The sequence below is a fragment of the Podarcis liolepis genome (assembly GCF_965112155.1).
Source record: "Podarcis liolepis genome assembly, chromosome: 9".
NCBI lineage: Eukaryota > Metazoa > Chordata > Lepidosauria > Squamata > Lacertidae > Podarcis > Podarcis liolepis.
Window position 1 is genome coordinate 14586319 of NC_139564.1, and position 25812 is coordinate 14612130.

At 46.2% G+C, this 25812-nt stretch overlaps 1 protein-coding gene across 1 annotated transcript in view; it reads left to right on the forward strand.

The window, feature by feature from the left end:
• The window catches only part of ARHGAP24 (Rho GTPase activating protein 24), a 408313-nt gene that overhangs the window by 23594 nt on the left and 358907 nt on the right, over nucleotides 1–25812 (forward strand). Inside the window, exon 2 of the mRNA XM_083458713.1 lies at nucleotides 6494–6629. Coding sequence (XP_083314839.1) covers nucleotides 6614–6629 — 16 coding nt within the window. The 5' untranslated portion in view covers nucleotides 6494–6613. The remainder of the gene's footprint in view (nucleotides 1–6493; nucleotides 6630–25812) is intronic.

Here is a 25812-nt window from a genome sequence, read left to right on the forward strand (position 1 = left end):
GTTTAACCCACAGCGCCACCCACATACCCTGGCATAAGTTACCCCTATTCCAAATTCCTGTTAGGAGCCTCAGCTGCTATTAATCTTAAAAAAAAAAAAATTAAAAATTTAAAGCACTGGGAACTTCAGTCATGGATTTCCAGTTGTCATGTCTAGTTGAGCTCCAAGAGTGTTGGCAATGTTTAAAGACTTTGGGTTGCATTCGGCTAAATCCTACTTAAAGTTTACAAACCTAAGTTAGTCATGTACATTAACTTCAGTGGGTCTACTCTGAGTAGGACTAGCATTAATACCACCCATTTACTGAACGTGTTTTGTTTTTTTTAAACACACCTTGATTAATCTGCAGGAAAAGTACAAGTTAATTTAAATCGATTTCACATATCAAATTGATCTCCCATGGGATGAAATATAAGAAATCAATGTTTCCGTACAGCTTTATTCTGAGGATATTAGGTTGCAATTGATGTGTTTGTGGTGTGGAGCCTCAGCTGATACAAAGCAAGTCTTGACTCCTCACATCAGAACAATAGAATAAAACAAAGTTGGGGAGTCTCGGGTCTGAGGATTGATTGTGGCCCCCCAATCTCCATATCAGGCCCTTGGGACTGTTCCCTGGGTTATGCCCTCTCCCAGGACACCAGCCTTTCTCTGGATCTTCCTTAAGTACTTTTGCCTTGTTGCTGAACCATAATAATGCTTTTTGCTTGCCTGGATGGAGGATGGAAAAGTGTGTGTGTGTGTGTGTGTGTGTGTGTGTGTGTGTGTGTGTGTGTGTGATTCCTGGATTGCAGGGGGTTGGACTAGATGACCATAGCTGTCAACTTTTCCCTTTTCTTGTGAGGAATCCTATTCGGAATAAGGGAATTTCCCTTAAAAAAAGGGAAACGTTGACAGCTATGTAGATGATCCTTCCAACTCTACAATTCTATGATTCTGTAATCACTGGCCCCCAGAAGGTTGTCCATGGAAGAACATGGCCCCTGGGCTGATGAAAATGATCCTGAAGCAAAACAATAGAGCATCATGAATAAATGGAGGACAACTAAAAACAGAGCAGAATAACCTGACTTGGAGGCAGAATCAACAGGGCTTGCTAACTTCCCTCCCTGTGGCACTCCTTGATAAGAAACAGCTGGAACAAGACCTGGCTGGAACGAGACCCAGCTGAAGACCATTGAGCTTCAGGACTCCATATAATTCAGAAGAGGTGTGTCTGGCAAGCAGGGAGAAACTGGCAAATGGGGGAAAACACTTGGAGAAGGCTGGAGTGACTAGCTGGTGGCAGGACTTGGTGTACGGCTGCAGAGGATACTTAGCTGCCCCCCAGATGGGAACTTGCTCAGAAGGAGGCTGAAGAAAGGACTCCCCCCCCACACACAAGTCCCAGAAGGTGGGTAAGCATTGCCACAAATCCTTGTTGGCTAGATTCCTCTCCTTCAACCCTCCTGGGCTTGGGGCAGTCCTGGAAGGCAAGAGCAGGATGTTCTATCTTACAGTATGCTAGCACCAGGAAAGGCTAAGTTAAAGCTTCCACCCAAGGAACTGCTGGGCTATATTTATGGCTACCAAAGTGCTTGTGAGTGGAACTGCCAGCTGACTCCTGGGTAGGGGCAGCTGCCTGAAACATTAATCCAGGGAGGTTGCTTTAAGGCTCAGGGAGATGCATCTCTCGCATTTTGATGGGTGGCTGGTGGCGTGTGCTATATAACACTTAATCCCCTAATAAAAGCTGTGAACTGAACATCCCCGTGGTCATGGCTGTTCGTGCAAATGAAAAAGAGGGCTGGGTAATTATAATTTATTATTTATAGCCCGCCCATCTGGCTGGGTTTCCCCAGCCACTCTGGGCGGATCCCAACAGAACATAAAAAGATCAACCATTAAAAACTTCCCTAAACAGGGCTGACTTCAGATGCCTTCTAAAAGTCAGGTTGTTGTTGTTGTTGATTTCCTTGACATCTGATGGGAGGGCGTTCCACAGGGCGGGTGCCACTACCAAGAAGGCCCTCTGCCTGCTTCCCTGTAACCTCACATCTCACAGTGAGGAAACTGCCAGAAGGCCCTCAGAGCGGGACCTCAGTGTCCGGGTTGAACGATGGGGGTGGAGACGCTCCTTCAGGTATACTGGGCTGAGGCCGTTTAGGGCTTTAAAGGTCAGTGCCAACACTTTGAATTGTGCTCAGAAATGTACTGGGAGCCAATGTAGGTTTTTCAGGACCGGCGTTGTATGGTCTTGGCTGCTCCCAGTCACCAGTCTAGCTTCCACATTCTGGATTAATTCAAAGGTAGCCGCATGTAGAGTGCATTGCAGTAGTCCAAGTGGGAGATAACTAGAGCATGCACCACTCTGGTGAGACAGTCCGGGGGCAGGTAGGGTCTCAGCCTGCATACCAGGTGGAACTGGTAGACAGCTGCCTTGGACACAGAGTTGACCTGTGCCTCCATGGGCAGCTGTGAGTCCAAAATGGCTCTGCTCATGGAAGTCCAAGAATGGGAAGCCTGCAAACAGGACCTGAGCACCACAGCACTCTTCTCACTTCCTGCTTCTGCCAGTCCCCTTTTGGCTAGACCAGGAATGGGAAACCTGTGGTCAGAGAACCATAGAGTAGGTACGTCTAGGACTGTACTAGAAGACGGCAGAGCCAAGATGAAACTGCTGTGTACAGTTAAAGTGGTACAAACTTCACCTTCATGTCACGTTGCCCCTCAAATCCTCCTATAATAATGAAATCCTGCTTAGCGGTGGAATATCTACAGTGCGGTCATGGCATTGAGAGAAACGGGCCGGGTATCCTGGGAGGATTGTAAGAAAATGAACAAATAGCTGCTACTATGAATAACAAATCAAGGAAGCTATTTTGAGATATATTGAAAGAATGGAAATTAGCGAAAGATTAACGGAAGAAGCTGGATAGCCATATTATTCTCGGGCATGGCATATTTTATAAAGATTTGCTGAACTAGCGAGCGAGGGAAGGGAAAGAAACCAATGTGATTTTATCTGGTTGTAAAGTATATGCAAAGCTAATAGCAGCCGCAGCATAAATTTTAGTGCTCAGTAACTGTGTGATGGATATTCTTTTTAGATATAGCAAATATTTTTAACTCCAGAAACGCCAGCTAGCATGTGTCTCAGTGCTGCAAATAAACTTGCGGCAAGTGATAAGTTACCCTGGTGGTTCTTGTTTTGGGGAGGGGCCCCCAAAATATGCTTTCTTGTTGACATTTTGCCTACAGTGAAAGCAAAGCATGTTTGAAAATTCCTCTGTTGTGCATACAACAGTTGTGTAAAATTCTTTCTCTCTCCCAGTGTGGTGTAGTGGTTAAGAGCTTGTAATCTGGGGAACCGGGTTCGCGTCTCCGCTCCTCCACATGCAGCTGCTGGGTGACCTTGGGCTAGTCACACTTCTCTGAAGTCTCTCAGCCCCACTCACCTCACAGAGTGTTTGTTGTGGGGGAGGAAGGGAAAGGAGAATGTTAGCCGCTTTAAGACTCCTTCGGGTAGTGATAAAGCGGGATATCAAATCCAAACTCCTCCTCCTCCTCCTCCTCCTCCTCCTCCTCCTCCTCCTCCTCCTCCTCCTTCTTCTTCTTCTTCCCCCCCCCAGGCTTTTCAGTAATTTTCAGTGGTATTTAATAGTTTTATTAATTTAGCAGCAGTGCTGTTTTATAGATTTAGAAGGAATATCCTCTTTACAGGCGATGGTTTTAATGTTGCTTACTGTGGTTGCTGCTTCTGTTATTTTGGGATGGGGGAATTTTATATAATGGGGGAGTTTTGTTCTTCGATGTTGGTTAGAAGATGGAACTATGCGGTTTTAAATTTTGTGTTTGCAATTTTGAAAATACGTCACAAGGTGAACTTTCTTTGTTTTGACCTGATATCGCTGAGTTAGGCAGTTCCTCACAGAAGTGCCCTGTGCTGAAGGTTGCTTATACAAATCATGCTAATCTGTGCGCTTTTTAAAAGACGAAAACTTGTGAATCTGGTTAATGCAGCATGAAGCATGGGAAACTGCCAGTATTAATTTGAGCAATGGCTTCCATTTAAGTCCAATGATCTGGTCGATGCACATTTTCCAGCTCTTGTGAACAGATGTGGTTTTCGAAGATGTGTGCGCTTCATCCCCAATTGCTGTTAATATGGAAATATTTGGCACTTGGGCTGTGCTTTAGGAGATAGGGTTCAGGGGCAGGTTGCAGCAAGTCCAAAGTTGGGAATACTGAAGAGTTGGTGGCTTCAACCCAGTAGGAAAGGCAGCAGGTGCTGCAACTTGGATGGAGAACTGAGGAGAGCTCCTCAAGCGTAGGGGGAAGATGCGAAAATCATTGCCTCTGACTTGGTCTATCCTACCTCCTAGGATTGTTGGGAAGGTAAAATGAGGGGAAGGGGAGCTCCCTGAGATATACTGGAGGTCAGATATAAACTTAATAGATAAATCCACTTCTCCAGAGACTGTCTTACGATAGCCTTTATGTCTCTGAATTGCAACAGAGTTGCACCAGCAATTACCAGATGGAGCAATTATATTTTTGCATTGGGCTTAACCTTCCTGACTTGACCTCTTTCTAAAGCATGAGTTCCGTGTCTTTGCAAATACTTGGGCCTCCTTATTTGCTTGAGCCCTACTCTTTGAGGAGCTCCTCCTCACCACCTGCAACAAACAAATTAAACTCCAGGCCACATGAAGGGCTTGGGAACCACAACAGTGTTACAGCTGAGCTGGCATAATATTCTCTCTCATTATGGGTCTAATATGGGAGAAGGCAATCACCATTATCATATTTGTCAGATGGAGGGACTTGATGCATCATAAATAACATTAAATGGTGACGATTCTCCAAACGCTCGAACCATTAATTATTGAATCTTTAATTATTTGTTTCCAGACTGGGCTGGAAGGGTCCTTGCATGGTCAGTCTTTTCAGTGTGGAAGATAAATAAAAGGCATCCTGTCTTGCTTGTCCTTTGTTGGCATGGATTTCATGTGTAAGTTTACCTGCAGTGGCAATTGTCCAACATTTACTATGGTGCTAGAGGTCAACAGTAGGAGTCCTATTGCTTCTCTATTACCACAGGCCTGGCAGCAACTATCTGCAGACACTTCCACCCAGGGGCGAAGGAAGGCGTTGTGACACCTGGGGCGGGTGTTGCTATGTAGGGCGCATGTGCGGCATCGCTAAATATGACGCATGCGCTGTACGTAGCGACACCACACATGCGCTGTACATAGCGGTTTGCCGGCACCACTGCTCCAGCGCCATATGGACGATGCCGGAATCCTCTGCTCGTGGCTGCAGCCGCAAATGGAGGATCCTCCACATGTGGCTGTGGCGGCACAATGGCTGGTTGCACAACTGTGAGCCCCCGCAGGGTGACTTCTTGTCACCCCCGCAGACATGGAACCTGGGGCACACCGCCCCCGGCCTCCCTGTTCTGATGCCATTGCTCCCACCACAGATGAGTGTAAGTTAGGGTTAACGGATGTCCCCGGTTCCTGGGGACAATCCCCAGATTTGCAAATCTGTCCCTGGACAAATTCCGTCCCTGGAATGTCCTCAGATTTGCAAATCTGTCCCTGGGAAACGTGGCAGCGGCAGCCTCAGCAGCCCGGAGCCAGCCTGGTAGCGCAGTTGGCTCTGGCTGGCTTCAGGAGCTGCTCGCTGCCCGCTGCCGTGGCACCCATCATTTTTTCTGCGCCACAGCAGCGAGCAGCTCCTGAAGCCAGCCAGAGCCAACTGCACTATCAGGCTGGCCCCTCCTGGGCAACAGCCGCCTGCCTGTGATTCCTGAGCCTCCCCTGATCTGTCAAAACAAAGGGGGAAGCAGGAAGGAGATCCAGGGAGGCACGGGAGTCATTTGCGGGTGGCACGCCATTGCCCAGTTTTTTTAAGGTGTGAAAGAAGGGCTTTGCACCTTTATACAATATGCATGTGTGCTTGGGCCCAGGGTCTTTTGCCTCACCATCCCCACTACTGAATCCCTGTTGCTACTCAGCTTCAAAATAAATAAGTAAAGTGTCCCCAGATTCATTGGAAAAAAATCTGGTAACCATAATGTAAGTGCCCAATTAACTGCAACCCTTCAACATTTGGGGCCAGTAGCACACAATCTCACTGGAGTAGAATGCCATCAATGGATTGTGTCTTAATATTCTCTCTCTGACATAGCACGGAGATTGCAGTGGCTTTGGAGAGTGCCTCATCATCCGGAGGTGCCCTATATCTCCCTGAGGACATTGCCAGGCACTCTGTTCCTTAGCAGAGAGGGCCACTTTGCGTGAGAACCTGATGTGAATGCAGAAGGGACCAGTCCAATTCCTGGCATATCGGGGGGGATACCCCTTGTACAAAACCCTGGAGTGCTACTGCAAGTCAGTGTAGACAATACTGAGACAGATGGAGCAATGGTCTAACTCGGTATGGGGAAGATGTTTATGTTCCTAGATGGGGGACTGTTGAAACTGGAAACTTCTTTTGTCTTTTGCAGGCATGGACCCATCCTCAGTCCTTGAGGTGCCCATCATTCTGGATGAAGGCCGTGGCATCATGAAGATAGCTGCGTCGCCATTCTGTTTTGGGGTCTTCTCCTACAGAGATCAGGTGATTGATGCAGTATATAAGAGGTAAGACTGTCTACGTACCTTCACTATGTGTTATGTACTGAATTGAATAGGATCCAAAATGCAGCAGTCTGATTAGTCCTAGAACAATAGGATTCAGAATGCAGCAGTCTGATTGGTCCACAGGAGCCACCCAATCCAGCTCCAGGTGGAAGTGAATCCGCAACCTGATTGGCCTACAGGAGAACCCCAGAATTAGCCAATCACGTGGGGCCCATTGTGTAAATAATGTATATAAAGCAGACATTCTGGGGGAACTTCCATTCCTCCTCACCACTATGAGCCGAGTAAAGAGCATGAAATCCACTCTCGACTCTGAGTGTATTTCACTATTTTTGCATAACAACAGTGTGATTAAAAAGGGTGTGTCCCCCCCAATCCACTCCACACATTGAAAGAAGTACAGGGTTGCACAGGCAAAGCCCGCCTTCTTCCACATCGCCACCTTGCTACCTTGATTCCTGCATGCCAAAGCTATGCCAAGAGGCATTCTACTTGTCTACTGATACAGGGGAGCTCTAGTCATGTACATGAGGAGGGACCCTGTTCTGATGTAGCTTGAGCAGGTGGGTGTTTGTGTGGGGCAGTGGTATGCAGTGGTGGGGGCACTGAGCTTCTCCTCGTGGCTTTTCAACCTCATCCACACCTTTCAACACATGGAGGTGAGTCACATGAGCCCCCTAATATGACCTACTGGGGGAAAAGGCTTTGAAAATGTCATAGGTATGTGATGCCCCTCTGTGCAAGAATCCTTGCACCCCAACAAAACCTGCTCTACTTCCTTCTCCCTTTCATATTTCCCTTTATTGAGAGATGGACCCTGACAGATAGTTGAATGACTGCTCTCTGGACAGTATCTTCAGTCGGATGAGCTAAATATTTGGGTATTCTAAAGGAGAGACTTGATGACACTTCCCCCAACTTCATTATCTGAGCATCCTTTGAATTCTATATCTGTCAACATTGCTGTATTAAAAATTCATCAAGTCTGGAGCATTTATTCCTGTAGTTAAAATTGCTATGGAGACTCCTTTTTTCCTTCCTTTTTTATAATTTTTTCCCCAATTTATTGCTTCGTTATTTGGTGGGTATTTTTATTTTTTCCATCCATCACAATCGGAGCTTGTCTAATGTGGTTTTCAGATGTTTCTCACAAATGTGTGTGTTTTTCCAAAAGACTCAGATATTTTCAGAGTGTTGCCAGACTTGATGACCAAGCCTTAAAGCAGATTTGAGTAACCTGTGGCTCTCCAGATGTTGTTGGAATCCAAGTCCCATCAGACCCAGCCAGTCCCACAACATCTGGAGGACCATAGCTCGCCCCTGCCCTTCCGGCCTCAGACCCCTGTTCAGTTCTCTGTCATTCACACTGTCTCTGCATGAAAGAGTTGGGGTTTTTTTGCTTTGGGAAAACATATCCCAAATCTGATAATTTTAGAAATATAACTCTCTGCATTTGGGAGAGGGGTCTATGTCATTACAGAGGAAGGGCAAGATACACATGTTAGAATAGCCTTCCCCACACCTGACTCCCCAGATGTTTCTGGATTACAATTCCCAACGTTCCTGACCATTGGCCAGACTTGTTGGGGGCGGGGTGAAAGAAGCTGGAGTCCAGCAACATCTGGGGACCCAAGGTTTGGGAAGAATGTCTTAGATAAAAAAAACCCTAAAAATGCACAGGTGGTGCAAAATGCTGTGGCCGGAATACTTTCTGGTACAGTCATACCTCGGGTTACAGCCGCTTCAGGTTGTGTTTTTTCGGGTTACCGACTGCCGAAACTGGAAGTACCAGAATGGGTTACTTCCAGGTTTCGGCGGTTGCACATGCGCAGAAGTGCTAAATTGTGCTTTGCGCATGCGCAGAATGCTGAATTGCAACCCGTGCATGTGCAGACATGCAGACACGAGTTGTGAACGCTGCAGGTTGCGAATGTGCATCCCGCACAGATAACGTTCGCAACCTGAGGGTCCACTGTATATGTTTTTCTTACAGTATCACACCAATCTGGTTTCTAATTCATTTCTCCAGATGCAATTCATGGTGCTTATTATTACCGTATTGGCCCAAATATAAGCCACACTTTCCCCCCAAATTCCAACTGCGAAAAGTTAAAGTGCAACTTATATTCGCGACCTTACGGTACGCAGCCAGGAGCGCGGGGCAAACAGCACCAGGAGCACGGCAAAGCTGTGCCCGCCCCACACCCCATGCATAGTCCCCCATCCTCTCTCCCAAGGCTGGGAAGGGGGAGAGCAAGGTAGAATAAAGGCCACTGGCAGCACAGCGTGGCTCCCCCCTGCCCAGTATGCAGCCAGGAGCAGTAAGGAAGGGAGCGGCTTATATTGGGGTATTCCCCCCCTCCAATTTTAAAGGTGCGGCTTATATTCGGGTGCGGCTTATATTCAGGCCAATACGGTACCATCTACAAAGGCTCAAAGGGTTTGGGACTAGGATATTCAAAGGACCGCCTCCTCCCACAAGAACTTGGCCATCAGCTGCAGAGGTTCCACTCTGCATTCCACTACCAAGGCAGGTCTGATGGGGCAGAAAAACATGACCAGTAATGGACTATGAAAGCTAAGTAGAACCCCCATTGCCTCCTGCAGATGCTGTCTTATCAGGAGATCTGTTCTGCACAGTGTTGGAAAGGGGCCTTTAGTGTTGTGGCACCTGCCCCTTGGAATTCCCTCCTCTTGAACATTAGACAGGTTCTATCTCTTCTCTGTCTCTCTCTCTCTTGGTGCCAGCTGAAGTTCTTCCTCTTTCAGCAAGCCTTTTAAGCAGAGATCTTTCCCAGTCTCCCTTCTGTACTGGAATTGTTCCTAAGACGTTGCTGTTGGTTGTTGCCCTGGGCTCCTTTAGGAGGAAGGGCAGGATACAAATTTAAAAATAAAATGCAAAATAGGGAAAACATTGGGAGATCTACCAGTTTTCCATGCCTGGGCTTGGTGGTCTGACAGTATATGGCAGTTTTATCTAATCATAAGTTTGCATTAAAATTGTGGTACAGAGATAGTTGTGATGGCAGTACCAGCTGCTGCTGTTGCTGCTGCTGCGTTCATCCTTGGAAGTATCTTTCGTTTTTCTCATGCCCTTCAGGTATCTTGGCTCCACAGCGCCTGTGTAGGTGGGAGCTAAGGAGGAACCACACCACAAAGCAACTTCATGGCGCAACATGCCTCATTGCCTTGTGGGTGGAAAGATTTGTCAATTCCAGTTTCACCTTTGGATTCCCCATGAAAATGTCTGCATGGACATTTCTGTGTGCATTCCTCCTAATATATGCAGTTTTGCAAGCAATTTCCACTAACAGAATGCATATTTCTTCATTATTTTCCCTGGTGTATACATCTTTGTGACCATTTTCCCCAACGTCCCTTTTTTTTGCACACAGTTGGGTTTTTGTTTGTTCAGTAACAACACTGCCATTTCGTAAAAGGGTGAAAAGTTTAAGGATAGCTGCCTTTTGGTTCACATTTAGGTTTGGGAAGTTTCAATAGAAGTGAAAACTGAACTATAGTGGTACCTCTGGTTATGTACATAATTCGTTCCGGAGGTCTGTTCTTAACCTGAAACTCTTCTTAACCTGAGGTACCACTTTAGCTAATGGGGCCTCTTGCTGCCACTGTACAATTTCTATTCTCATCCTGAAGCAAAGTTCTTAACCTGAGGTACTATTTCTGGTTTAGCGGACTCTGTAACCTGAACCGCCTGTAACCCGAGATACCACTGTACCTTAGGATGATGGGGCTGAGCTCTACATTTGGTGTGTGTACATGACTAAACTATGGAACTGTGCTCAGTCAGTGGAAATGTGGCTACTGATTTTTACTCGCAATTTGGGGAACCGCATGCCTCAGTGGCAGAGCACAGTGGCGTAGCGTGGGGGGTGCAGGGGGGCCCGGCCGCACCGGGCGCAACATCTGGGGGTTAGGGTTAGGGGGCGCAAATCCACCGGTTAGGGGGCGCAAATCCACGGGTTAGGGGGCGCAAATTACTTGCCTTGCCCCGGGTGCTGACAACCCACGCTACGCCACTGGCAGAGCATCTGACTTGCATGCAGTCGGTCTCAAGTTCAATCCATGGTACCTCCAAATAGGGAGGAGAATGTCCCTTGTCTGACGTCCTGCAGCCATCCAGTGTAATTTATTATTTTTATTATTATTTATTATGTTTATATACTGCTCTTTCTTCCAATGAGCTTCAGGTGGTTCTTTTCTTCCCCATTTTATCCTCAAAACAACCCTGTGAGATAGGTAAGGCTGAGAAATAGTGACTGGCCCAAGGGCACCCAGCAAGCTTCATGACTGAGTGGGGATTCGAACCCTGGTCTCCCAGGTCCAAGTCTTGCCCACCCTTCATGAGCTGCCCCTGACAAGTGGGTGGCACTGCCTGCCTTTCATTCACCTCAGTCAATGTGGCAGTGAGCCAGTGTGGTGTAGTGGTTAAGAATGCTAGACTCGTAATCTGGTGAACTGGGTTTGCTTCCCCGCTCCTCCACATACAGCTGCTGGGTGACCTTGGGCTAGTCACACTTCTCTGAAGTCTCTCAGCCCCACTCACCTCACAGAGTGTTTGTTGTGGGGGAGGAAGGGAAAGGAGAATGTTAGCCGCTTTGAGACTCCTTTGGGTAGTGATAAAGCGGGATATCAAATCCAAACTCTTTTCCTTCCTCTTGACATGCGCTCTGAATTCTTCCTTTCCAACTCCGACTTTAATTAAAGTTGGGGCCGCAAAAGATTCCAGACTGTGGCTGCGAAAGAAGAACTCCTGTGCGACTTTCCTTGTGGAAAGCAGGGCTGGCTTTTGGCACTGAATTCAGCACAGAAAGAAAGCCCTTCTTGTGGCAGGGGTCAGCTGCTGTCAAAAACTTCCAGGTCTAACCGGTCTTGGACAAATGGGAAAGACACTGAATGCAATCCTTACTTTCAGAGGAATTGGGAGCAAATGGTAGCCACACCTAGCTTTCTGTGACCTGACGTATGGGGCAAGTGAGCTGAGCGTAGGGGAAACAAACAGCCTCACAGGCCAATCTAGAACTCTTGGAGTGTCAGGAGTGCATGTAGGAGCCAGGCCCTGTGACCAGTAGGGCTTCGCAGGACTGGGGCCTTCCTAAGTTTCTTCTGGAGAGGCAAGGCATGGCCGCACAGGTGAGGCCGCTTGGTAACTCACCGCACCTGGTGGCAAGAGCCGGGAAGGGATATAAGGTCACCATTTCCCTTCGGCTCTTTGCCATTACAACACGGACTCGGACCTTGGCTCCTTGACTCCTTGCTTCCTGACCTGCGGACCCTTGACGTTGTGACTCCTTGCTTCTTGACCCTTGGACCCTTGACTTCATGACTCCCTGCTTCCTGACCCTTGGACCCCTGGCTTCTGGACTCCCATTCCTGCTCCCATGCCGCCATCTTGCCCCCGGTCCCAACGTTCTCAGCCAGGACTTCGATCGCCTATAGACCGGACCATGACATGGAGGCCCATGGAATCATAGAGTTTTGGAATGTACCGCAAAGCCATCTAGTCCAAACCCCTGCGATGCAGGAATATTTCGCCCAATGTGGGGTTCAAACTCTCGACCCTGACCTCTAACTGTACCGACTGAGCTAACCATGAGCTCCAGGTTCTCCCCCGTGGTGCAGAAAATACTGAACAAGATGGAACAATTTGTCTGCATCTGCATAATGCCGTTTCCTGCGCTCCTCCGTGTATACATCATTCGAATAATTCTGGCAAAACTTCCAAATAACTTGTAAAGAAAACGAAAGACGGGAAGCCAAGCCAAACCCTGGCAATTAACTGAGTGATATACAAAATGTAGGCCAAGGTTGTGTCCCCGGTTTGGTCAGGTGTCAGCTTCAGGAATGTTTTGTGTTCATGGCAACACCCTACACTAGATAGTTCGAGCAGGCCTTTGTTTGTACCAGCAACCACTCCAATAACCATTCCACAGAATTTACAACAATAGCTTTCAAAAGCACCGCACACAGTCCCGCACGCACATGGATTTTTAATTGGCTGTCGCACACATCACTAGCAAAGCTTCCCAGCTAGAACCGAAGGATTGAGGTACGATTGTGTTTTGAAGGTCAAATAAGACAAATGGCCCAAGGAAGGACACTTTTATAATTGGAGCGGGATAGCGGTTTGGTTAATTTACAGCTCCTGGTAATTAGGTTGATGCCCGAAATAGCAGAATACGCAGGCTGGAGGGAGGGGGGAGGGGATGGGTGGGTCACGGCCTTTTCCTGTGAGTTCCTGCAGTTTTTCATCTCTTTGCAAACACACAGGAAGAAAGCAACATGGAGAGGAAGGAAATAGTCTTGCGTACATTGCACCACCGCTAATGTAGCAGTGTGGAGAAAAATCGGGCGACCGGAAAGTTACCTTTAAAAAATAAATAAATGTAACCTAACTACAGTGGTGCCCCGCAAGACGAATGCCTCGCAAGACGAAAAACTCTCTAGACGAAAGTGTTTTCCGTTTTTTGAGTCGTTCCGCAAGACGGATTTCCCTATGGGCTTGCTTCGCAAGACGAAACGTCTTGCGAGTTCTTGGGAGTTTGTTTCCTTTTTCTTAAAGCCACTAAGCCGCTAAGCCGTTAATAGCCGCTAAGCCGCTAATAGCCGTGCTTCGCAAGACGAAAAAACTGCAAGACGAAGAGACTCGCGGAACGGATTAATTTCGTCTTGCGAGGCACCACTGTAATCTAAACTTGGCCATCGAACCGCTGCATTGCAGGGGGTTGGACTAGATGACCCTTGGGGTCCCTTCCAACTCTACAATTCTATGAAATTTAAAGTAAATAATTATGCCATGTTACTAGCAATGTAGGCTCTCAGAGGAACTTACTCTGGGAGAAGAAGGGCACCATGTGGCCACAAAATAGGATTTCCCCCAATGCATACAAGTAAACCCAACGTCACAGGAGCCTGCCAGTTAGTAATCAAAGATGGCATCAACTCTTTTTATATATATATATAATTTTTTATTAAGAATTTCAACATAACCATTTATCAAAAACATATCATCCTCATTCCCCCCTATTTTTCCCCTCCCCCTCCCCAAACCAGATCCCCACCCTCCCACCCCCAGACTTCCCTCAGCTCCTCTCTCTGGTTTTTCAGCACATGTTAATCTGTGCATACTATAAAATTGTAAAGATCCTTAATTTATCTATCTATATATTACCAATAATAAATTTGTGTATGTTTATTCAAAACCTGCCAAGGAGTCCAGCTCAGTTTGTTGTTTCTTTAAATACTTTGTAAAAGGTTCCCATTCTTCTTTAAAGTCACAGTTGTCCTTATCACACAGTTTGTGTGTCAGTTTCGCCAGTTCCACGTAGTCCATCATTTTCTCTTGCCACAGTTCTTTGGTCGGGATTTCTTTGTTCTTCCATCCTTGTGCTATTAAGACTCTTGCCGCCGTTGTCGCATACATGAAGATATTCCTCAATTTCCTTGGCAGGTCTTTTCCTACAATCCCTAACAGAAATGTTTCAGGCTTTTTTTGCAAATGTTAGTTGGAACATTTTCTTCAAGGCGTCAACTCTTTATGAGCAAAAACGCAATATCTACCGTATATGATTGCTTCAGAAGGTGGTGGACTTTCCTTCACGAGAAGTTGGTAAGAAGATGCCGGGTGGTTGCCTATCAAGGATTCCTGGCTTTGACTGGGATTGCTTTGTTCTATAAAGTCATGTGAGATTTCCACATTAAGGCTATGTGCTTGCAAAATGGGTAGGGATTTCAGTGGGTGCAGCTCACAGTGCCTCGGGGGTGAACAGGAATGCCTTCCAAGATTCTCTCATCTGAGCAGGATCCTGGATGCAGAGGTGTGCATGTCTGCCCGTGTTTTAGGAAGTGGGGAAAACAAGCATGCTACTTGTTTTCTCTGGTGTGTTTTCCTTCCACCATGACACAAATGGAGGAGCTCTGGAAATTCTGTAGTTCCCTTAAATGGGGAGCTGGATGGGGGAATGGGGCAGCCAGAACTTTCCCCTGGTATTGAGTCAATCCCCCTCCCACACAAGAGCATCATTTTGGAGAATTGTAGAGTTGGAAGGGGACCCCAAGCGTCATCTAGTCCATGTTGGAAAAACGCCCTGGGAAGGCTGCTACCTTCCCAAGTCTTCAGAGCGTCTCTCCGGTGGTCCTCTATGGCTGTAAATCTCCCTCAGTCCAGAGAGACCAGTAATAAGTGACCCTTCTCTCCTGAAAAGAGCACACTAGTCTTCTGGTATATCATAGCAGAAGAAAGACTCAATTGTAGTTCTAAACTACTTTATTTACAGTCTTATATTCAGGGAATCCATCAGTACGTCTGTGCTCTCTGAACACCAGTACAGAACCAGTACAGAACAGTGACACAATACAGAAGTGAAACCAACTTCCAGCAGTACTCAGAAGGAAGAGATAATACAGACTTCTTTTCTCAAGCTGGAGCAGCTCGGATAGATCAAAATCCTAACAATCCAACCCCTTGCAATGCAGAAATCTCGGCTAAAAAGTCCCCGACAGATGGCCATCCAACTGCTGCCTAAAAAGCTCCAATAAAGGGGAGTCCTCAGCCTTCCTCAGGAGCAGCTATATTTTGATGGCATTACGTAGTTTTGAAGAACAGTCACAGCAACATTCTTAAAATGAACAGCTTAAAAAAAAATTACTGGCTAGCTTAAAAGAATGTCCAAATAAGTCCAAACCAGACTACGCTATTGGTCATCAGCTGCTGTGTGCAGCTTAACCATGTGGCAAGCCTGGCATCTCCAAGTAGAGATGGGAATGTCTGCTCTCTGAAACCCTGGAGAGCTGCTGCCATACTGAGCTCGATGGACCAATTGTCTGATTCAGCTTCCTATTTCATCACCACCCGTCCCACTGAAAGCTAAAATGGCAGCCCTGCTGTCTTTGGTGGTAAGCAAGACTCCAGGAAAGTGAGGCAAATAGACGGAAAGTCTGTTTTGTGGTGAATTTAAAGGTACAGTGGTACCTCAGATTAAGAACTTAATTCATTCTGGAAGTCTGTTCTTAACCTGAAACTGTTCTTAACCTGAGGTACCACTTTAGCTAATGGGGCCTTCTCCTGCTGCTGCTGCGCGATTTCTGTTCTCATCCTGAAGCAAATTTCTTAACCCGAGGTACTATTTCTGGGTTAGCGGAGTCTGTAACCTGAAGCGTCTGTAACCCGAGGTACCACTGTACAGGGGGACTTTCTGGGTTGTGACCTGGCTACCTTATATCCCAGGTAAATCCAACTAAAGCAGCATTGAAGAACACCATGGATCTGTACATCCTCATCTTTGCCACATCTGCCTTTGCACACCCTCTGTCCTTTTCTCTGCTCTTCCTTCTTCGTGTAGGTAATGCTATAAATAGAGAACGCTGTTTGTGGAAGAAAATAAATGCCCCAAACAACTGCATTACATTTACAAGATTCTGCTTCCCTGCACAGACAGGAATAGCCCAATGCAAAGAACAAGATGTGTAAGAAAACAAGAAGAGAGACAATGAAGGTGGCAGAGTAATAGTAAACGCTATTTTAAAATTTCTTTTGTTGAAGGCGTTAAATCATTATCTCTCTCACACGCACAGTCGGTATGTACAAACCACAATTTACAATGGCTGCCATCATCTGATTCTGTCTAGGCTTGAAGAGACCAGGGCTTTTGGCAGTCGCTTTGTGGGGGGAATGGCATAGAGTCTTCTGAACACGATTGCTTGTGAAAGTGGTCCACCTCAAAACAAATGGAAGGTGAAGGCGGTGAAGGTCCTGTGTGAGTGCCTGGAGGCGGTTGGAGCATGGATGGCGGCTAACAGATTGAGGTTGAATCCTGACAAGAGAGAAGTACTGTTTTGGGGGGACAGGGGGCGGGTGGGTGTGGGGGACTCCCTGGTCTTGAATGGGGTAACTGTGCCCCTGAAGGACCAGGTGCACAGCCTGGGAGTCATTTTTGACTCAAGCTGTCCATGGAGGCGCCAGTCAATTCTGTGTCCAGGGCAGCTGTCTACCAGCTCCATCTGGTTTGCAGGCTGAGATCCTATCTGCCCGCAGACTGTCTCGCCAGAGTGGTGCATGCTCTAGTTATCTCCCACTTGGACTACTGCAATGCGCTCTACATGGGGCTACCTTTGAAGGTGACCCAGAAACTGCAATTAATCCAGAATGTGGCAGCTAGACTGGTGACTGGGAGCAGCCGAGACCATACACTGGTCCTGAAAGGCCTACATTGGCTCCCAGTATATTTCTGAGCACAATTCAAAGTGTTGGCGCTGACCTTTAAAGCCCTAAATGGCCTTGGTCCAGTATACCTGAAGGAGCGTCTCCACCCCCATTGTTCAACCTGGACACTGAGGTCCAGCTCCGAGGGCCTTCTGGCAGTTTCCTCACTGTGAGATGTGAGGTTACAGGGAACCAGGCAGAGGGCCTTTTCAGTAGTGGCACCCGCCCTGTGGAACGCCCTCCCATCAGATGTCAAGGAAATAAGCAACTATCCTACTTTTAAAAGACATCTGAATGTAGCTATGTTTAGGGAAGTTTTTAATGTTTAATACTGTATTGTGTTTTTAATGTTCCGTTGGAAGCCGCCCAGAGTGGCTGGGGAAACCAAGCCAGATGGGTGGGGTATAAATAATAAATTATTATAATTATTATATTATTAGCAAATATGAGCTTTGGGAAAAAGAAGATAGGAACTGGAGAGAGAGCGAGCGAGCAAAGGACAGGTGTACTGAGACTTCAGAATGAAGCTACGACAGGGTCAGACACTGTGAGAGAGTTAGAAAATGGAATTCTGGTTCTGGGTTAGTTGAAAGGGTTCTTGGGAATCATCTACTATGACCCGCTACTTAATGCAGAAATGGAAATGTATCAGAGGTGGGGAATTTGATCTTATTTCTCCAACCCCGCCCCACCAGCTGCAGGCCACTCATGTGTCAATCATCTGTCATCACAATGACCCATTTTTGGGTCCCACACAATTTGAAACTGAACTTTGCTAGTAAAGGCATGGCTCCTCTGTGCTTTGCAAGCTACAATTGACCAGCTGGTTGTAAAACTACCACCGCAAACCGACTTTGGGGCATTGCATGGAGTTAGGATGGTTTACTAATAAACTGATCAGAGTGCCAGCAAACCGACTTGTGGCCTAGCTGTGCCTTTACTTTCCCCAAACCTGGCATCATGTTTGATGGGCATGGCTTGGCTGAAGTGGCCTCAGAGGTTCCAGACTGCTGACTTGCAGCATCCCTGATAGATGGTCGCCATTGCCTCTAGCAAAGGAGAATCTACTGTCTCTAGAGAAAATCTGTTTCCTTTCTGTTTTCCTTCGGCTTTGAAGGCAGGTTTTAAATCTGATTAACAAACACTGGTTCAAGAGGGCACTCGCTTAGTATTTTAACAAAATAATTTTTTTTGTTTTGTTTTGACCACGGCAGACCAACACGGCTACCTACCTGTAATTAGTATTTTAGGTATCCTTTAAGGCCAAATAAGATTGGTGGGGGAGCTTGCTCTTTGGAAAGGGCACAGTCTTGGTGACACCCTTCACTCTCGTATCCACAGCTGGGGGACTGAATTTGCTACCCCAACAGATTTCACTAAAGATGGGAGGGGAATTCATTTGGTCTGCTTTTGGGGTGGACCAACCACTGTAATCTGATGTTGCCACACTTACTTGTGGATTGGAAAGCAGATCATGCACACTTCTCCAGATTTTGCGATGCGTTCTGGGTGTGCACAAATGTCACACAAAAGTTTGTATACAGTGGTACCTCAGGTTACATATGCTTCAGGTTACAGACGCTTCAGGTTACAGACTCCACTAACCCAGAAATAGTACCTCGGGTTAAGAACTTGGCTTCAGGATGAGAACAGAAATTGCGTGGCGGCAGCAGCGGGAGGCCCCATTAGCTAAAGTGGTACCTCAGGTTAAGAACAGTTTCAGGTTAAGAATGGACCTACAGAACGAATTAAGTTCTTAACCCGAGGTACCACTGTATTATAATGTATAAAAGATGCTTGCAAAATTCCTGTTTTACAGACAAATACATATATTTCAAAGGTTTCAAAAGGATGTTTTATGTAAAAGGGGCAGACAAAATGCATGCAGTTTAAAAGTGGGTTGTTGTTTTTTTGTGTTTTTTTTGTCCATGCTCTCAAAAAAGAAGTCTGCTCAAAACACTATGGCTGAGTGTGAGCGAGACAGAAACAAGACAGGCTAGTCCTGTCTATTTTGATTGCAAGTTCTTGGCCGGAGACTGTTCTCCTGCCCTGCTACCTCTCTGAGCTGGAGATCAAAGTCGGACGCCCGGCCTGCCTGCCTGCCTGCCTGCCTGCCTGCAAGGCATATGCTGTGGGCTCTTCATTGATTCCCCCTCTCCATTGCTACAAGTGGTTACAGCGAGAATGGGAAGGCTCATCAAATGATCATTTAAAGAGAACAACAACAGCAACAAAAAAGCAGATGAACTCAAGGCCTTGGCTAGAGCCGGGCTTCCTAAAACTGAACAGTGAATTCAATTCATTCTCAGTGGGAGTTTCCACTGTGAGAATTTGCAGTAGTAATAAATACATTCTTGGCCGTATTTCCAGACTCACTCCAAATGAGAAGACTGTCAGCTGGAAAGGGGAAAGTTGGCAGATGTGTAAATGAGCAAGGGGAGCAACAGGATTTCTGTTGACTTACATAACATCCCACATGTCCAGAAACTCTGTAAGCCGCTTCCATGAGATGTGAAGTTCCACTTGTCTGCTTTTCTCCGAATCTCCCTCCCCCACCGCTTCCCTTGATCGTAATGAAGCATTTCTGCTGGGAGCAAAACACCAAAAATTATCCTCCTCATAGCACTCAGGCCCAATTATCCCCATCATTATTTTTTACTCGTTAAGAAATATTTTCTGTTTCTCACAATTCAGATGCACGGCATGGAATCCAGAGGGACATCATCTTCCTCCTCTTCAACACCTGTTGTACCTCTTAAAACCTTCTCCAGAGGGTCTCCAAACCCTCCGGAACCTCAAAAACCAATGCATTCCATTTCTAAAACACACACTTTCATATCCTGATAACATTGTTTGATGGCATTTAGATCCCACCGTTTTCTCCAAAGACCTCAAGGTGGAGTATGTGCTTCCATCCACTCTCATTTAATCCCCACCTGTGAGAGGTAGGTTAAGATGAGAGGCAGAGACTAGCCTCACCGAGTGAGCTTCATAGCTGAGCGAGGATTTGAACCCCAATCTTCCAGGTTCTAGTCTGACCCTCTAACAATTACACTGATGTATTTTCAGGATTATTATTATTATTTTTTAAAAGGATGTGTTTTTGCAATGTTCAGAAACTGGATTCCAGTTAACCTCAGCAGTATGCTATCTTTTATTCTTGCTTCTGATGCAATGTGTTGGATATAGGAAGCCTTGTACCAAGTCGGACCACTGGTCCATCTTGTTGGAAACATGCCCGGGAAGGCCGCCAACTTCCCAAGACGTCTCTCTGGTGGTCACCCTCTGGCTATAAATCTCCCTCAGTCCAGAGAGACCTGTGATAAGCGACCCCTCCCTCCTGAGAGGAGCACGCTCATCTTCTGGCATATCATAGCTAAAGAAAGAGTCAACCAGTAGTTCTAAACTACAGTGGTACCTCGGGTTGCATACGCTTCAGGTTACATATGCTTCAGGTTACAGACTCTGCTAACCCAGAAATAGCACCTCAGGTTAAGAACTTTGTTTCAGGATGAGAACAGAAATCGTGCTTTGGCGGCAGCAGGAGGCCCCATTAGCTAAAGTGGTGCTTCAGGTTAAGAACAGTTTCAGGTTAAGAACGGACCTCCAGAACGAATTAAGTACTTAACTTGAGGTACCACTGTACTTTATTTTACAGTCTATATACAGAATCCATCAGCACATCTGTGCTCTTTGAGCACCAGGACAGAAACAGCAACACATTCAGAAGTGAAACTAACTTCCAACAGTTCTGAGACTTCCTGTCTCACACTCTCTCAGACACTCACATGATATACACAAACATAGTGCTACTGCTGGAGCAGCACAGATGGATAAAAATCCTGACACATCTAACTCAATATTGTTTACTCTGATTGGCAGCAGCTCTCCAGGGTTTCAGGGATGGTTTCAATCCCTACCTGAAGACGCTGAGGATTTAACCTGGAACCTTGTGCATGCCAAGCAGGTGCTTTGCCACTGAGCTGTGGCCTGTTCCCATTCTGCATCCCACAGTTTAACAAAGCACTATTTGAAGGAAGGAAGGTTGTAAGACCTCCCCTGTTTTGCTCAAGTTAACCTTGCTGTAGTAATCACACAACTTACCAATCCTTTATCCACCCAATGGATTGCTCCTTTGATATCGTTCAAGAGAGAGAGAGAGAGAGAGAGAGAGAGAGAGAGAGAGAGAGAGAGAGAAGACCCCATCACTTTTTTAAAACAAACAGCTAAGTAATGATGTATGGAAGTGAGAGCTGGACCATAAAGAAGGCTGATTGCTGAAGAATTGATGCTTTTGAATTATGGTGCTGGAGGAGACTCTTGAGAGTCCCGTGGACTGCAAGAAGATCAAACCTATCCATTCTGAAGGAAATCAGCCCTGAGTGCTCACTGGAAGGACAGATCATGAAGCTGAGGCTCCAATACTTTGGCTACCACATGAGAAGAGAAAACTCCCCGGAAAAGACCCTGTTGGGAAAGATGGAGGGCACAAGGAGAAGGGGACAACAGAGGACGGGGTGGTTGGACAGTGTTCTCGAAGCTACCAGCATGAGTTTGACCAAACTGCAGGAGGCAGTGGAAGACAGGAGTGCCTGGCGTGCTCTGGTTCATGAGGTCACAAATAGTCAGACACGACTAAACAACTAAACAACAACAAGTAATGAAAATCAGTGGTTAGTGGTGGCTAGAAGAAGAGGTGGAATAGCTGCCCTAGGCTGGAAGTGAAACATGGAAAATCAGGAGTCTGTGGCTGATGGAGAGAGCTGTCCTTCTGGAAAGACCTCTTTCAGGGGCCAGTTTTCATGTTTAATGAGTAACAGACCAGGCTGCTCTATCATTTCCATCACTGATCAATTTCTTTTGGTATAGGGTGCATAATGGTACCATGCCAGGAGCCAAACAGGCACCTTCAAGAGTTGTCAAACGAAACAAAGGCGGCAGTGTCTGTCCATACATATGCACAGGATCACACCCTTATACATTATGCAGTGCTTTCCAACCGCGTTGGGGCAGGGTGATGTTTAAATTGGCTCCGAGAAGGTTTTCTGAAGAAGACATAATGGAAATGGGCCTGCGTAAACAACTTTTCTAAATTGCTGCTACCATCTTGCCTCAGTTTTTTGTTAAGAGGATGTTATTCAACCATAGCCCTACTCGAAGCAGAAGTCTTACCACTGAGCTATGGCACTTCCTCAAAGTGCTCTACATCACCCATCTTCCCTGGCCATTGGCTAGTGTTGGACTAATACCTGGGAGACTAGGGTTTGAATTCTCACTTGGCCATGAAGCTGAGGGCAAGTCACTGCCGCTTAGCTTAGCCTAACTCACAGGCATGTTATGGGGGTTAAAGGAGGTGGGAGTGAACTATGGAGAAAAGCTGGTATATAAATGCAATAAAATGAATAAGCAAATATGGTAGGCATCAGGCTGGAAAAGGCTATATATATATATATATATATATATAATTAGATTTTCTTCCAACCATACAAAAGTAAAAATCACCACAACAAAAACATTAATAACAAACACACACACACAACTATATGCCAAAACAATTTCAAATAGGAAAATAGGCATTCTCCAAATCCCTTGACTTCCCTCCCCTGTTAATTTTCCTTTTCAACTGCATATCATTACTATTAAAAAAAACATTCATTTTTTCCTATTATATCTCTAAAATTACAAGTCTCTTTAAAATCCTGCCAATGTGTTAACTTGTTTACAACACTTTCACTTATATACAATAAACATTTCCCATTCTTTTCTGAATTTCTTGCCATCTTGGTTTCTGAGCTTTCCAGTTAGTTTCAGCATTTTGGCATATTCCATTAACTTGATTTGCCAGTCTTCTTTCGTCTTAACCTTGCATGTATATGATGGTGCCAGCAAAACTGGCATGCTGTTCCCAAAGGGCTCCTTGCATTATCTCCACTTGCAACTGGAAGAGTCTATTTTATGTTGCCTTCTCCCCCCCCTGCAATTCTTTTCTTCTTCATCTTTTTATCTAGTCAGTTTATGTGTTGCCCCTCATTTCTTTCTGTGTAATTGGAAATGCTCCCTGGGATAGCCTAGCTTTTAAGCAGCAATTTCCTATCCCCTTTTAAACCAGCGGTGTTTTGTGCATTCGTGGGGCTTTCTTGCTCATGCAAAGATGCAAGAGAACAGCTGCGGGGGGGGGGGGGGAACGACTTGTTTCAGGGTTGCCAATTGCCTCCCTCCATAACCTACAGGTTTCCCCCCAGTACGAGCACCTCATCAGAGAGCTGCCTTGCTCCTTGCTGCTGGAGGCCCTCCCAACCCACTTAAAGGCTTCTTTCTCTTACTTATGTCACTCTGGCAAGGCCTCCCTGGGAGATGGTGGCTGGCAGCAAACCAAGCCTCAGGCAAGCAGAGGTATCCTGCTGCGTTTCGCATCTAATTGCGCAAGTCCCCTCCCTTTTTAGCATGTTATAGACATTCTCCTACTGTTTGCTTTATTTCGTTCGGAGCCTCTGAGCTGCTGTCAAAGTTGTTAAACTATCGGCTGCGCTTAACCAAAGGGGAGCGTTGATGTTCTGCGGAGTGGTGTCAAAACCGTACCCTCTGCAGTGTTTACAAGTCAATCAGGGTAGCATGCAGAAGGTCCTAGGTTCTGGAGAAGGAGCAGAGCTCAGTGGTAGAGCATCTGCCCTTCAACACAGAAGATCCCAGTTCGATCCCTGGTGTAAGAAATCCCTGGTGAGCATCCTTCAGGCTCCTCCTCATCCTGCTCTGCGAGGTGACACCAGGGACCCTGGGGGACATGAGGGGCTAGAGCCAGTGTGGTGTAGTGGTTAAGAGCAGTGGACTCGTAATCTGGTGAACCGAGTTCGCTTCCCCGCTCCTCCACATGCAGCTGCTGGGTGACCTTGGGCTAGTCACACTTCTCTGAAGTCTCCCAGCCTCTCTCACCTCACAGAGTGTTTGTTGTGGGGGAGGAAGGGAAAGGAGAATGTTAGCCACTTTGAGACTCCTTAAGGGGAGTGAAAGGCGGGATATCAAATCCAAACTACTACTACTACTACTACTACTACTACTACTACTACTACTACTCCTCCTCCTCTTCTTCTTCTTCTTCTTCTTCTTCTTCTTCTTCTTCTTCTTCTTCTTCTTCTTCTTCTTCTACATGGGGAGGCTGACTCCACTTCTTGCTTAATGATTAGGCAAAAAATCCTGCTGTTGTAGTTAAGGATCAATCAATAACATAATGGCTGGCCAAGTTCAACATCCTGTTTTCATGGTGGCCAGCCATGTTGTTGTTGTTGTTAGAATTTATATACCACCCTATACCTGGAGGTCTCAGGGTGGTTCACATAAAGAGATCATAGTATATAAAATCAAAATAAAAACAATAACCCAATAATACCCCCCCAAAAGAACCACTTTTTAAAAGGGTGTGGGATGTCCATCAGGTCAACCAAAGCCCTGGTTAAAAAGGAATGTTTTTGCCTGGCGCCTAAAGGTGTATAATGAAGGTGCCTGGCAAACTCTCCTGGGGAGGGCATTCCACAGATGGGGAGCCACTGCAGAGAACCATATACCTGTGGGAAATCCACAAAAAGGACCCGATATTCAGAAGCATTACTGCTTCAAGATAGGCAGAAGGATGACAGGTGTATCAATCTGGTTTGTTTTTTTTTAGCTTATTGTTGATCTTAATTATTCTAGAAAGATTTAAGTGGTTTTCTTTAAAACAGTGATAATGTCATTGTTTTATTCTTTCTGTAAATCACTTTGCAGAATATATAAATACAGTGGTGCCCCACAAGACGAATGCCTCGCAAGACGAAAAACTCGCTAGACGAAAGGGTTTTGCGGTTTTTGAGCTGCTTCGCAAGACGAATTTCCCTATGGGCTTGCTTCGCAAGATGTAAACGTCTTGCGTTTTTTGCAAGTTTGTTTCCTTTTTCTTAACACCGTTAATACAGTTGCGACTTGACCTCAAGGAGCAACTCATAGAACGCGGTGTGGTAGCCTTTTTTGAGGTTTTTGGTGATTTTTGAAGCTTTTCCAAAACTTTTCCGACACCGTGCTTTGCAAGACGAAAAATTCACTAGACGAAAAAACTCACGGAATGAATTAATTTCGTCTTGTGAGGCACCACTGTACAGAACACATAAATACTGTCTATATATACAGACCCTGGCCTTCTTTTTAGGAACTTACAAGATGCCCCATGTTACCTTCACACCAGCACTGTGACATAATTTAGAATGAGGAAAAACTTTCTGTCGGTAAAAGCCTTTCAACAACAGAACAGACAACTTGGAAGGTGGTAGACTCTCCATCATGGGAGATTTTTAAACAGAGCTTGGATGGCCATCTGTCGTGGATGCTTTAGTTGAAATTCCTGCATTGTAGGGGGTTGGACAAGATGGCCCTTGTGGTCTTTCCATCTCTCCAGTTCTATGATTCTATAAATGCTAGATAAAACTGTGCATATTTCTCCAGCATCTTTTAGTGCTAAGCTCTCAGGGGAACCTGACTGGGCTTCACTGGAACCTCCCAGCTTTTCCAAATGTGGTTCAGGGGCCTTGCATGGAAACTAGGGGTCTCCACTTGAGCAACAATGTCATAGCTCTGGGACATAAAGGTTCCTGGAGCCATGAAAGTAGATTGCACAGGCAGGAGTGGAGCGTGGAAGTTTTCCACCAGTATTTGGAAGAAACTGGCTGCTTTGAGGGGCAGGTAGGGCAGTAAAGAGGCAGTGTGGTGTAGTGATTAGAGAGTTAGTGTAGGACCTGGGAGGTGGGCATTTAAATCCCCACTCGGCCATGAAGCTTGCTGGGTGACTTTGGGCCAGTGGCAGCCTTTCAGCCTAACACACCTCACAGGGTTGTTGTGCAGAATTATATGACTAGGGGGAAAGAACCATGCTCACCATAGCCAGACTATGGAACTCGCTTCCCCAGGAGGCAGTAGTGACAACCAACCTGGATCACTTAA